Below are 13,824 nucleotides of genomic sequence, written 5' to 3'. Positions count from 1 at the left end.
ATATATATATATATATATATATATATATATATATATATATATATATATATATATACACTTAAAAAATTTATATATTACTTTCAAAATTATTAACAATAGAAATATTACGTACGTCTTCCTGCGCCTTGAGGTACAGCACTGCAATATTTGCTGATATCCACGGCACAAGCTTTCTGCAGCAAGGGATCCACATTGATATCGGCCCTCGTTTGCTCTATCATATCAGCGATTTCCAAACGACATTCTTCCTTCATGTCTTTATTTCCGGCATTGAATTCTTTCTTGAGACACTCCTCAACAGTATCAGGCTCATTTTCATCAGATCGGCATATAGCTACAATCTAACAGAATATTAATTTCATAAACTTAGATTTAGATAATAAAATTGAATTTTATATTAATTAAATTTATACTAACTATAAGATCTTGTTTGATAATTAAATTCTTAAATATTAGATGATTATCCTTTAACGAAAATCTCTAGATTATTGAGATATAATTTTTAAATCTATTGTTTTTTACCTCATGTGCACACATGGTTGCTAATAATGGATTTAAATGATAATTTAATGCAGCTTCTCTAAGAATGTTAGCCATTTGATGCTCGCACTTAGTCGTCAGTTTCGATTCCCGAAATTTGATTTTTAGACATTTAATTATCTTTCCTTCAAGTTCTTTGTCAGTACGCTCATGTGCCAATACCTAAAATAATGTAATCACACATATATGCACATATTAACAAATATTAATTATTAAATTATTTTAAATTATGTTATCTACAATTTTTCTCTTACTTCTTTGCAATGCCTATCGATATCGGAACCACAGGCGTTTTGCAATGCTGTATTGAATCTGTAATCTGTATTCTGTTCAATCATTCTTCGAATCACAATATTCTTGCATTTGTCATCGAAAGTGAGCTCATCTTTGTATCTCTTGAGACAATCCAAAGTTTGTGGTTTGCTCACATCGTGGCAGTATTGTCTAATCATAACTCGACAAGTGTTCAACAAAGGTACATCGCTGGAACTATCTTGAAACTCCTGTTTTCTCACTTTAAACAACTGCTTATGACACATGTCCGTCAGCTTAGACTTGCGTGATGCCAAGCATTCTGATACCTGAAACAATCTGGGTTTTAACCAAGATCTATCATAACAAAATTGGCTTAGGATGGCCAACCAAAATAGTTAGTAATAGTTTAGAAAAAAGAAAAAAAATCCAATATTACTTGTGTGTTCTTAATGAATAGAGAATAAAACAAAATAAATATATAAATATAATTTATATTTGCATTTTCTATATATATGAAAAAAATTATAGTTTGAATAAAATTTTTCAAGTTACGTATATAAGATGTAAATATAATAAAAAAGCAGATGGTCATTCCCTGTATTAGATAATACTATCGCTACCTGCGAATTGCCTGGTTGAACGTTATAGCAATACTGTTTGATGTCTATTGCGCAGGCCGCTTGTAAGACTGGATCGAAATTAATGTTTTCTCGCTGCTGATAAAGTTGTGCCCGCAGCTGTTGTCTGCAATCCTTCAATACGCGATGCTGGGACTCTTTTATTATGTCCTCCTGCACAATTGAGCTTAAGCAATCTATCACATCGGCTTTCGTCTTCGATCTAAATTATAATATATGCGATAAAATGTGTTTGAAAGTTTCAAAATATTTATATTTTATTATCATATATTTCAAGAGAGAAATTTAATTACTTAGGACACCATCTTTTAACGTATGGCCTGCATGCTTCTTTAAACTTATATGTAAAATGGTAATTCTTTAAAGATATCAATTGGAAATGTTCCACAGCTGCTTTACATTTATAATCCGTGCGTGCATCCAGCTCATTCTTATGCTCAATAAGGCATTCCATCATATCTCCCTCATCCTTTCCATATTTTAACACTTCCTAAAATATATGTAAATCTCATTGACAATATGTAAAATGATACATTTAATTTAATAATTTACCTCACAATGACGTTCCATAATATGTTGACAATGGGAAGAAATGATAGGATTCAACTCGACTCGCTCTGCTTGTTCTTCAGTGAAATTTCCAACTGCAAGCTTGCACTTTTTGTTTAAGCTGCAATTAATACATATTCGATCAAAAAGTTTAATATAACAAAGACAATTTAATAATATCAAAAATATTTTTAAACTACTCTTAAAAAGTTTTTAAAGAAATATTCTATTGTAATGCATGTGTAAGAAATACAGTTTAAATAAATGATAAGTGAAGGATCAGCAAAATAATTCCAAACAATTTTCAATATGTAGTTTCTATTAAGAGTAAGAGTATCAATATGTAAGAGTATCAATACTTGTCCAAATTATCCTGCAGGCACAGAATCTCCTCTCCCTTTGCAGTTTTATCGTAGCAAAGTGACGCTAGTTCATTGAAGCACACTTCTTCTATCTCAGGTTGTAAGTCAACGTTTACAGCACGCTGCCTCATGACTCTTCTAATTTCCCCCAAGCAATCTGCTTTCAACTAAATAACAGAAAATAACGAAAGAAAATTATTTTTCTTGGTATAATAATAATAAGTTGTGTTTTGTTTTAACAGCTAAAATATTTTAGTTTAAAGCATAATTATTAAATTAATTTAATTAAAATTTAATTATATATTTCATGTAGTCTTAATAATCCTACCGTCACATTTTTCTGATATACATGCCGATACAAGCATGGCAGTACGAGAGGTCCTGTTTCAGGATCCATCTGTTTTCCGTCATTGGCCCATGCGTTTCTCGCATGACACAAACGCATAGCATCAAACTTGCATGCTTTGTACAATTGTGGATCCAGTTTAAAATCCCTAGCGATAAAGTATTGTATTTGCACTAGAGCTGTTTCACAGGCCTCGGTCATCCTTTCTGTTCCTAATTGTTCCATTAAGCAGGATATCACTCTGGCATCTCCGCCATGTACCTAAATTAGACATTAAAAATAAGTACTTAACAGGGAAATTCATTAAATGCATTTAAATGGAGAAAAATAAGTTTAAAATTTTATATATAAACCAAAATATGCTTATAGCCTACATTTGTATACAAACTTACATCTCTACAAGCTAGATTGACAACAGGTTGACACTGTTCTCTTAAAACCGGATCAATTCTCCAATCTTCGCCGGCATCAGCTTCCATGATTAACTCCTCCAACTAAAATTATGCAATACAAAATATTTCATAAAAAAATTATAATATACATCTTTTGTCAATATAATGTTTCTGAAAATTTTTCGAAAAGTATTATAAATAAATATGTTAATTATTGCAATTATTTTAGAAACTTTGGACCCTAAGATTTCTAGTTTTCTGGATCAATTCTTTACCGCTCTTTGACATTTCGGCGTAACTCTCGATTTTTTCTTTCTCGTTCTCGTATGCTCCATCAAACAGTGTATCGTAGCACCGCCGACTTCGAGACTATTGCAAAAAACCGTTATATCGTTGGCACATCCGTCTACGATCTCTGGTGACAATCTATAATCTTCCATCAGAAGCTTTCTATGATCGAACATTTCTGCTTGACAATTTCCATCGATCTTGCTACCGTTCTTTACGGCCGACTCCAAGCAAAGCAAGATTTGCGCTAACTTGATCTCCTTGTCTTCGGACACGGATCGCCTGCAGTGATTACTTCTGATATCTTCCTTACATGCTTTAACCAGACCCTTGCTAACTTTATAGTCAGAAGCAATAAGTTTCTCTCTCCTCGTTAATTGTTCTTGACACTGAGCAGTCATTGATCTGTAAATAGAAAAACGATTAAGAAAAAGAAGAATTCCTAAATGATATTATTAGATTGCTTAGGTTTTTACTATATAAATATTATAATATTTAGCTTTTTAGACTCTTAAATAGACTCTTTTAGACTCTTATTAAACTCCTAGATTCCTGAATTTAGACACACTACAATATTTATTTTTTTCAATATTTGAATATCTACCTATCGGTTTTATGTTGCATCAAACATTTGTAAACTTGACCGCTGCCTGGTCGAATGTCGTGACAGAACTTCACATGATCCTGAGTGCACGCCATGTATAACTGACGATCCAGTTTGATATTTTCTGCTTGAATCTCAGATACACGGAGAATGTGTCTCCTGCATTCATGTTGCAGCTGTTCAACATGTTCCTGTAGGCAAGCTAGTATCTGACCTTGCGATATGTCCCTATATGGCTGCAGATTATCGCATTTAAAATTTTTAATGTCATCCGTACAATCTGCCTTAAAAGGAATCAGAATTCTAAAATCACTAAAAGCAATCCATTCTAATCTCTGAATGTAAATAATACATTCAGAATCTGTAACCCTCTCTCGCTTATCAATCAAGCAAGAAAGATATGCTCCTTGGGCTTTATCAGAATCGGGACATTGTAGGGTATCCAATTGTTCACCGCATGCCTTTCTGGCAAGCCTCTTTATATTTTGATTGTTTGTAATATTCTGAATATAAATCCAAATTGCCTGCTGACACTTCTGATTGATTCCAGATATCTCAGTAGGCTGTAAAATTTGCAAAAATAGTTAGATCTCTAAAAAATAAATTTTCCTTTTTCTTTTAACATATACCTTGAACGTTTGAATGCACTCAAGCAGCGTAAGTTCTTCATTATTCTTATCTATATTTCCACATAGACGATTCAATTTATCTCTGCAACTGCCACTTATCTTTGGTAAATCATCATCGTCAAATCCTCTTCTAAGACCTACAGATCTTTGAACCCTCTTAGTCTTAATAGAGGCATCAGAAAAAAGCCAACCAATTTTGGAAGGCTCATCGATCTGTTGAGTATCTCCGATATAAGTTGATGTTGTGTAATGTAGCGCTAGTAGAATAAGCAGTGCAGAGAATATCTGTCTTGTACATTCCATCCTCATTACTCAAACTTTATATCTCTTAACGATATCATTACAATAATGTTCTGTAAAAAATGCATAAAAATATTTTGTTAAGCACACAGAATTATTTAGCATCATTTATAATTCACAACTAATATAAGAAACAAAAACAGAATAAGAGATATTGTTTAATTTACAAAGTTAACAAAAGAGAAGAGAGAGAGAGTACAAACCTTGCAAATTCGTTTATGTCACGGCTGTTTTTTATTATTTTTTTTACTCTTGTTGAGCATCTACTGTGTATGTGTGTGTATGACGTAAACGTATACCTAAATGCACGAATACATTATTGGAATCAGCAATTGCCAGCAATATAAGCACATAAAGAATAATTGGTATAAAAAAACGATCATAAATTACAGACTTCTATATATTATACTTGTGATTATACTGGACCACCACACGCTCATATGGTGAAATTTGATGCAATGACAGCCATTTTCATGTGGGCAGAATGTCATACCGGGTATCGCAGAATTCGATATGCTATGTCACTTGATAAGGTATAATAATAAACATACATTGCAAAGTAAGATAAAATAGTAAAAAATATGAAGGCTAAATATAAAAATAAGAAATTTTCATATATATATATTTCTTGCTCAACCTTATACTCTGCCCACATGAAAATGGCTGCCCTTGCATTATCTTTAGCATCGAAATTAGCGGTCTAGTGTAATATATAGTCTATGGTTCATGATTAAAAATACAAGAAATTGATTGGAGGTGAACGCGGTAACCAATCACCATCCGCACGTGTATTATTACTGAAGAAGGGAAGATTGATTGGCCATCGCAAAAGTTACGTTTATTCTCTAGCGTTATGTGAAGAATTGGACTTACCATTTGCAGAAAGAAGGTATTGTAATATACAAGAAGAGCGCAATCTCCTACATGTAACGGACTAACAGCTTTAAGGTGCCTTTACATGGCAGCGTCAAGCGTCGAGCGTCTGCGTAGAAAATTGCGCAGAATCTAATTTCAGCCTAGAATCTATCTCTTTTAAATTCTGCGCATTTTTCTGCGCAGACGCTCGACGCTTAATGCTGCCATGTAAGGGTGCCTTTACGTTATGTGCACTATAGATTTTCAGTACTGGCAGAGAGAAGACTGATAGCGTTTTCGAATGTAGCAGGTTTAATCGCTCTGGGAGCAATTAATGACGTCATTGCATCGCCTCTGCCAATAAAAGACTTGAATTCATAGTAAAATATAGTGATTAATTGATCCGGGTTGGATTAACTCGTTCATTCGAAAACTCTATCGGTTTTCTCTCTGGCCATAAGGTCTGCTTGTGTTGCTTGCAAGTCCTAAAACGAGGCAAATACAATATATATTTAAACGTTAGAGAGAAAGAGAGAAAACGAAAAATATGCAAAAAGTGCAAGCAACATGAACAGATTTTATAAAGATGGCAAGGAATACCTTACAGGGAACTTTACCAACTGGCGTACAGATAAATTTTTGGGAAGCCCACTAGCTATAAAGAAAAAGAATAAATAAAAATTTGGGAATTAAAAATTGTCATTCGGCGCTAGAAGGAATAAGGAAGCGTTAAAAATGACATTTTTTGAGCTTAGGAGAGAGATTATATTTTTAGGATATGACGATTTCAACTTTTGATTACACATACTTCAACACTTTCATTAGATCAAAATCAGTAAAATAAATCGTAAAATAATATCGTTTTCGAAACGTTCATGCTTTCGCTGCCCTACCTGGATAAATAAGCATTTGTCTTATATAATCTATCATTAATTGGAAGTCAAACCTTTATTTTTAGCCAAAAAACATTGAACAAGTATATTTTTATCAAGATCTAACATGATGGAATGAAACAAATATTTAGCATGCAAATTTGTCCAGATAGGCCTTCATACAAAAAAATTGATTAAAATTGGATGTTTAATATAAAATATATATATGTATATAGCAATATAATATTCTTATTTTAGGTTTGTAATTATTCACACAACAAAGAAAACAATGATATATCACTTTTGTGCTTTAATTTAGATCTGGTATTAGTGTAAGAGAATTATTAGGATTGTATTTTTATACTTAATATTGTAAATTACTTCTTTATGATGGAACAGATTTTCTTTTCATCTCCTTTACTACTGCTCTCTTGCAATGTATGATTATATGTAAAGAAAGTGAGTACAAGACAGCAAGCAATAATATTTTTATTGTTGCATTTTGCATAAGTCTTTAAAAATAAGAATGAAGATTGAGACGAGATTTTTAATAGAAGGATTCTACAGTATTAAATTGTTATACTTGTTACAACATCATAGTATTACCCTAATAATACTCGTACACTTTTATTTATAATTTTCCAAGATAGAATTTTATATATAAAGAAGAAATCAACAGATATATATATGTATATATATATGTACACACAATACAATTGAAGGCTTGGCTAAAAGAATCAGTCAAGTTAATTTTTTCCATAATATTAGAGGAACCAATATATGTATATAAAATACAATATCTAGAAAATTCTGATCAAATATTTTACTGAATAGTCAGAATGTCGATAATCAAATGATAATATGCTTTTGTGAATGTAATTACAAGAGAGATAATCATATATAATTCATTTCTCCTTTTTTATTACTGTTCAGTAGGAGAGACACTAAATACTACAAACCATTAAAGAAAGTGGATTTAATTGGTTCTTGCAGCCATACCTGCAGCTGCTATTCATAAAATTTTATTCGATATTGACATATATATATATACATTTCGTATTTAAAATTTATATGATATAATAAATTATTTACAAGAATTATGTATATATATGTGCGTGTGTATATGTATATATATATACACATACGTATATATAATTAAAATACAATTATTAATAATAAACTCTAAAGCATGAATCAAACAACAATGATCTTGCCGTAAAAAATTTAACATCTGATAGATTGAACTATATGCACATTCTGATAAGCTAAGTATGGATGGCAAGAGGTCCCTTGGACTTGAGCTGACTGTTTCTTGCGTGTGACCGCGTTTCTGAGCACAAGTATGAACGTATGTATGAATTTACCTTCTTGAGGTAATAATGGCACTTGACACTTGCATAAGTATTCTATTACGATATATAACACTGGGGAAGATACTTTACTTCTGGAACGCACACCAGTCGCGACATAAATAAAAAATTTGTGTCTAAACCTTCCATTTTTTTTTTAAATTTCGCTAAAATCTATCATCCAAAAATTCGTAAAAACCCTAAATTTTATCACAGTGCAGTTTCCCTTGTTCTAATAGACAAATAGACTGTATGGAATAGGACAAAATTGTAAGAATATGACAAAATGCAACTGCAATTGATATATCACGTAATGTTATGAGAGAAATATAAATATAAATGCAGGTGTCGCCAATTGTCTCGTATGATCGAGAAATCGTGCTGTTACGATTTCCTGCCATGTGATTAAAAAACGCGAATATTAAATAAAAATCCTCTATACTTTTTGCGTTAAAAATCATTATCCCAACCGGAAATATCGTCAGGTGGTGGTGGATCAGAATCAGCCGGATAAGCGTCGAAATTCGTAGTATCCGTAGCGCCTCCGACTCGTGGCAGTATTGGCGGTTCCAGAGTTCTCGTCCTCAGACCTTCCCAATTAAAACCATCGAACCATCTGTAAAGCATCCGTAAAGATAAATCGTTTTTAAAAATATTCTTTTATAACTTTAACCGAAACATAAACTTTTATAGCTGAAACCTAAATATATTGCTTACTTATGTTTCTGTATTTCACTAATGCCGCCTTTTTGATATCCAAGACGTTCTGCTGGATTATCCCTAAAAATAGAACAATTTGTATTGTTTAACGCATACATTTAATATTTATATGCGTATTGTGGACACTGGCAAGAAATATTGTTATACTATGAATATATTAAATAGATGGAACACTTTCAGTACAGAAAAATTCATTTCGTATAATGTATTTACCTGCAAAGTTTCTTGATTAGCGCCATCGCGTTACGCGTGATAGATCTGGGAAATTCTATAGCATCGATTCCTTTTAAAATAATATTGTACGTCTTCATCGGATCGGCACCGGTAAAAGGAGGCGTACCCGTAAGCAATTCGAACATAAGAACACCGAGGGACCAATAATCGGCGCTTATATCATGACCTTTATTTAGAATGACTTCTGGTGCAACGTATTCTGGCGTACCGCAGAAAGTCCACGTCTTCCGTCCGTGATCCAATCGTTTAGCAAAGCCGAAATCCACGAGTTTAACATATCTAAAAGATAAAATATGATCATGAAATAAATTTATTAAAATAATAATTTTTATACATATATTAGTAATGTCTTCTATATTTATTATAAAATATATATAACTATTATACAAATACATACCCTTGATTATCCAACAGTAGGTTTTCTGGTTTAAGATCTCTATAGATTATATTTCTGGAGTGCAGATAATCGAATGCTTCCACGACGCATGCGGTATAAAAACGTGTAGTACCATCGTCAAAGTGTCCCTTGTCCCTGAGAACGGTCCATAATTCGCCACCCAAACAAGCTTCCATCAGCATGTAGAGATACTTTCTATCCTTGAAAGTTTTGAAAAGCTTCACTACAAAATCGCAATCTGCTTCGCTCATGATTCTCTTTTCCGACATAATGTGCTGTTGCTGTCGCGTCTCAACGATTTGCGCTTTCTTCATTTGCTTGAGAGCGAAGGATCGTGTGCTGTCCCCAGCAATTTGAACTAATTCAACTCTTCCGAAACCACCCACGCCGAGAGTCGCAATAGTCCGAAGGTCTTGTAACCGTACATCCCGGAATTCCTCGTTTAGCCTGAAGAAATCGTAAGATTTCAGTATATCTCTGATCAGTATGAATTAACTTTCTCTCTCTCTTTCTCTCTTTTATATTTGTTATAAAAACCAAAATCAAATATATGATTGCAAATCGTAAATAGACTTATTCTTCCCGCATTTTGCACTTATATTGATATTTTTTTTTAACACGATATATCTTTTTACTTTTTATCACCAAACTTACTTGGAATATATAGTTTATTCTCCCATCCTAATGTCAAGCGTGGAACATAATATTTATATATAACAGTGAATGTAATATACATAGTTATAATATTAATTCTAGAATATTTATATATAACATAAGGAAGATCTAATTTTCATATGTATATTTAACAAAAAGACAGATATATTCACCTCCTACGTTCCACTAGTTCGTCCCTGTATCGCGTTCGGATTTCGTCCAAGGATGAAATTAATTGATTAAACGTTTCACGGTCTATGACTAAACAGCTTACTCCTTCTGGATCATCAGCAATAATATTAGCAGTCCTGAGATCATCTCTGTAAGAATATATTAGTATATATTTCTATGTTTCGTATAGTATCAATCTCTCTTAATATATTAACAAAATAAAAACTTTTCGGTTAAAAACATTAATACAATTTTATAAATTAAATTAATTCAATAGTCAAGTAGTAAATTTATTTGATCAAGATAACCGAACAATAATTTATATCTTTATATAAGAAGAGAAAATAAAAATATTAATTATATTCACCCTTGTAAAGCTTTCTCGCCGAAAAAGTCGCCTTTTCTTAACGTCCTGATGTACTTCTCTTCTATCGTATCGGGCTGTTTTATCGTCACGCGTACTTGTCCCCTACTGATGATGAAAAATGTGTCACCTCTCGCGCCTTGTCTTATTATGTAGTCCCCATTGTTGTAAAATGTCTGCGCGAGAGAAAATATAAAATTAATAATCATGATAAATAATAATTCGTATATATAAGCATATTTCGCCGAGAGAATTAATAATCATGATAAATAATAATTCATATATATAGGTATATTTCGCCGAGAGAAGAAGTGAACGGCTTACCTCTTCTAAAACATCCGAAATTTTGATTAGAGTTTCCTCGGGTAGATTCTTGAAAATCGGCACGCTGAAAACGTAAAATTTTGCGTTATTCCTAAATGTAATATAAGGTTGTATGATTTTCTTAAGAAGTATTTTTAACAGGCTATTGCGCGTAAAAATATACTCATTCTATTTTCTTGGCAAAGAAGGCTATAATTTCCGCATAATCTCAATCGCAGACGCTGCATACAAAAGTGAAATGTTTTCTAAACGGCGGAACATTGATACAATACATTATTTATATAATTGGCTTAGACATATGAAAACTATGCGAAATGTCAATTCACGTTAATTTATCGTTTTCATAATTTCTCATAATGAGAGATCACGTAAAAATTGATCACACATAAATTGTGTTATAGATTATACATCATTGAAATAATATTTGCATAAATGTAATTGCGAATTTTAAATACGTGAAAACAAAGAAAGAATTATTTTTTTTTTTTATCAGAAATGGAAGAGGACGTGACTTACATAAACGTGACTTAGGATTCTCCAAATAACAATCGGTCATTATCGAATTTTTATTCAAAAAATGCTTAATAATACTGGAATATGAAAATGCAGTTTTTGGAAAAAATTTTATCACAAAATTGTACGCTCGCTCGATGTAAAATATAAAATCACTAGTAGAAGTAAAATAAACGATATATTAACGCCTTATGAAATAATTAATTTTTAATTGCAATGATTCCATAAATCTTAAGATTTAATAACGCAATTATTTTTCGGCAAGATTGACTTTGACTCCAACTATAAATGATGTACATGCCTTTATGTAAAAATATAAAGTTTCATTTTTCTCTTTCATAATAAAAAGAATACAGTTTCATAAGATTTTGTAAGATTGAACAAATTAAGAATCAATTAATTAATTATTTGCATACAATTAATTAAAAATTACATATATCAAAAATAAACGCTGTGTCTTTAACACTTTAACAGGCATTGCAATGAGATCAGATTAAAGTCCACTATGATAATTGAAGATTAATGTTAGCTTTACCTCTTCAAGAAATCCGTGTATTCCGCCTGTCTCGAGAGACCAGTCCTCATCATAATAGTTTGGAAGCATTGTCGATCGATGGCCCAGAGATGGCAATCAGTTGCCGCGGTAATCGTCGCTGTCCTCTTGCAATTGTAGAGAATAGCGAGCTCCCCTAGCACCTTACCGTGTTGCAAGGTACTGAGATATTTGCCATCTCTCGACACCTCGACCTTACCCTCTGGAAAGGAATGTCGAGATCAGAGATGTAATCATACGTGTCGTACAATAATCGTGAAATATTATTGACATAAATTCTAAGTCACTTGAAATACGGTTGCAGACCTTATCGTGCAGATTGAAATCAAATTTAATCCTCACGTTTATCATCTTATCTGTATCGCATCAAAGCGCTGATTAATCGATTCAATCGATATTTGATCGATTTTATTTACGAAGGGAGGATTAAATTATTAAGTTATTAATAAATTTTAAATCCTTTTATATAATTAAAATTAAAATATTTTATCGAGCTACTCAACGCGTATTATTCAGCAGACCGGAACAAAATTAAAAGTGACACGTGGTTTTTATGTACCGGTGTTTCAAATATATTCTAACGCACGTTCGAGTTCCTTAAATAGTCGCTATCGAAAGGCGAGGTAAATGCTCCGAGTATATCAATTATTACTTTTTACACGACGTTGCACAAGTCAAGCGACCCATGCTCTCGACAGCTTACTGACGTTTATAAGAATCAGTCGAGTGACCGTGATTATTCCTTCGGATTAGCTAACATTTTAGCTAATTTATTCGCGACATTTATCAGGACTCGCCTTCTGTGTGTATGAAAAGGATTTATTTTAAATATTATTAAGTAACACAAATCGCAGACTGATGTGCAATTGTATATCGTCTCAAATGTTATCGCGTTACTTGATATTCTTTGCTAACATCTTTTTTAAATATATTGTTACAGAGTTGACTGTATGTAAAACACTCGCTGTATAATTAATCATATAATATTAAATATAATAATTTTTCATACTTAATTTTCGTCAGCTTAATATTCCGTTATATTATACCATTTTCGCTTTATGATGAAATATTTGAATTATTATTACAAGCATAAAAATTATGCAAATATAAATTAATCTAATGTTTTAAGACACGAGATTTCTTTCTACGTGAATTCTAAGATATAAAAAAATATGATTTTTTTTTTACGTGCTAAAGCTTACTTTAGATGATTTATAATACGTGACAAAATTCGAAAGAGAATTTAATTTAAATTTGATATGTCGTGTAATTTAAAAAATCCATTTAAAAAATAAAATATATATCACAGGACACACGCATGCATTAGAATATAAAATTACAAATAAATTTCTATCGCCAATAATAGATCATCTAAAGTGAGCTCAATAGAAAATTACGCAGGTCGAAACAATTTTTTTTTTTTTTTTTTTTCGCATCATTCGCCTGGACTTGAGCGAGTTCGACATTGCGACAGGAGACAGATAGTCCATGGCCGTATTGTCCCGCGAACGTTGCTTTCACTTCCTCTCGCGCATAACGTTTAGTACGAGTCATACAAAAGATCACGAACTGGTTTAGCATGTGCATCGCGCGAGGTGTTGGATCATACCTTTTTCCGTCGAAGGGGACTGTTGGATTAAAAACGATGACCACGACAAGCACATACTTGTCTTGTCTGTAAAACCTCAAGCATACATTCTCTCTTTTATCATTTCTTTCATCTTTTTGCTTTCTCATAGAGGAAGCTTTGTTTTCGTGACAAAATTTTTTTTCGAGTTTTCTATGCCAATGTGTTTAGAATGTTCCAAAACGTCGAAAAATCATATTCCTAAAAAATGTGTGTGTGTGTGTGTGTGTGTACGCGATATTTTGTACAACCTCTAACTTCCGCAATTTTTGAGATACCGGGTTAATT

At 32.2% G+C, this 13,824-nt stretch overlaps 2 protein-coding genes across 5 annotated transcripts in view; both read right to left on the bottom strand.

The window, feature by feature from the left end:
- Positions 1-5,422, bottom strand: part of LOC115240324 (Golgi apparatus protein 1) — a 6,690-nt gene extending 1,268 nt beyond the window's left edge. Inside the window, exons 1-14 of one of the 2 annotated variants that reach the window (XM_029815397.1) lie at positions 5,298-5,422; positions 5,107-5,202; positions 4,604-4,956; positions 3,975-4,537; positions 3,358-3,775; positions 3,083-3,184; positions 2,673-2,951; positions 2,342-2,511; positions 1,986-2,103; positions 1,727-1,923; positions 1,416-1,635; positions 795-1,121; positions 523-702; positions 113-341 (exon numbers count right to left, since the gene is read on the bottom strand). In XM_029815397.1, the coding sequence (XP_029671257.1) occupies positions 113-341; positions 523-702; positions 795-1,121; positions 1,416-1,635; positions 1,727-1,923; positions 1,986-2,103; positions 2,342-2,511; positions 2,673-2,951; positions 3,083-3,184; positions 3,358-3,775; positions 3,975-4,537; positions 4,604-4,912 (3,112 nt within the window). In that variant the 5' untranslated portion in view covers positions 4,913-4,956; positions 5,107-5,202; positions 5,298-5,422. Of the gene's footprint in view, positions 1-112; positions 342-522; positions 703-794; positions 1,122-1,415; positions 1,636-1,726; positions 1,924-1,985; positions 2,104-2,341; positions 2,512-2,672; positions 2,952-3,082; positions 3,185-3,357; positions 3,776-3,974; positions 4,538-4,603; positions 4,957-5,106 lie in introns of both variants that reach the window. The other variant, XM_029815396.1, reaches the window with a different exon arrangement.
- A 1,077-nt stretch (positions 5,423-6,499) lies between these two features.
- Positions 6,500-13,824, bottom strand: part of LOC115240325 (cGMP-dependent protein kinase, isozyme 2 forms cD4/T1/T3A/T3B) — a 45,723-nt gene continuing 38,398 nt past the window's right edge. For all 3 annotated transcript variants that reach the window (XM_029815398.1, XM_029815401.1, XM_029815400.1), the window contains 8 exons: positions 11,892-12,111; positions 10,844-10,907; positions 10,523-10,695; positions 10,158-10,304; positions 9,331-9,777; positions 8,913-9,212; positions 8,697-8,759; positions 6,500-8,595 (listed from right to left, as the gene is read on the bottom strand). In XM_029815398.1, the coding sequence (XP_029671258.1) occupies positions 8,430-8,595; positions 8,697-8,759; positions 8,913-9,212; positions 9,331-9,777; positions 10,158-10,304; positions 10,523-10,695; positions 10,844-10,907; positions 11,892-12,111 (1,580 nt within the window). In that variant the 3' untranslated portion in view covers positions 6,500-8,429. The remainder of the gene's footprint in view (positions 8,596-8,696; positions 8,760-8,912; positions 9,213-9,330; positions 9,778-10,157; positions 10,305-10,522; positions 10,696-10,843; positions 10,908-11,891; positions 12,112-13,824) is intronic.

The sequence above is a fragment of the Formica exsecta genome, unplaced genomic scaffold, assembly GCF_003651465.1.
Source record: "Formica exsecta isolate Colony F162 unplaced genomic scaffold, ASM365146v1 scaffold423, whole genome shotgun sequence".
NCBI lineage: Eukaryota > Metazoa > Arthropoda > Insecta > Hymenoptera > Formicidae > Formica > Formica exsecta.
The sequence above is the reverse complement of the archived record's forward strand: the minus strand, read 5'-3'. Positions and strand labels throughout refer to the sequence as shown.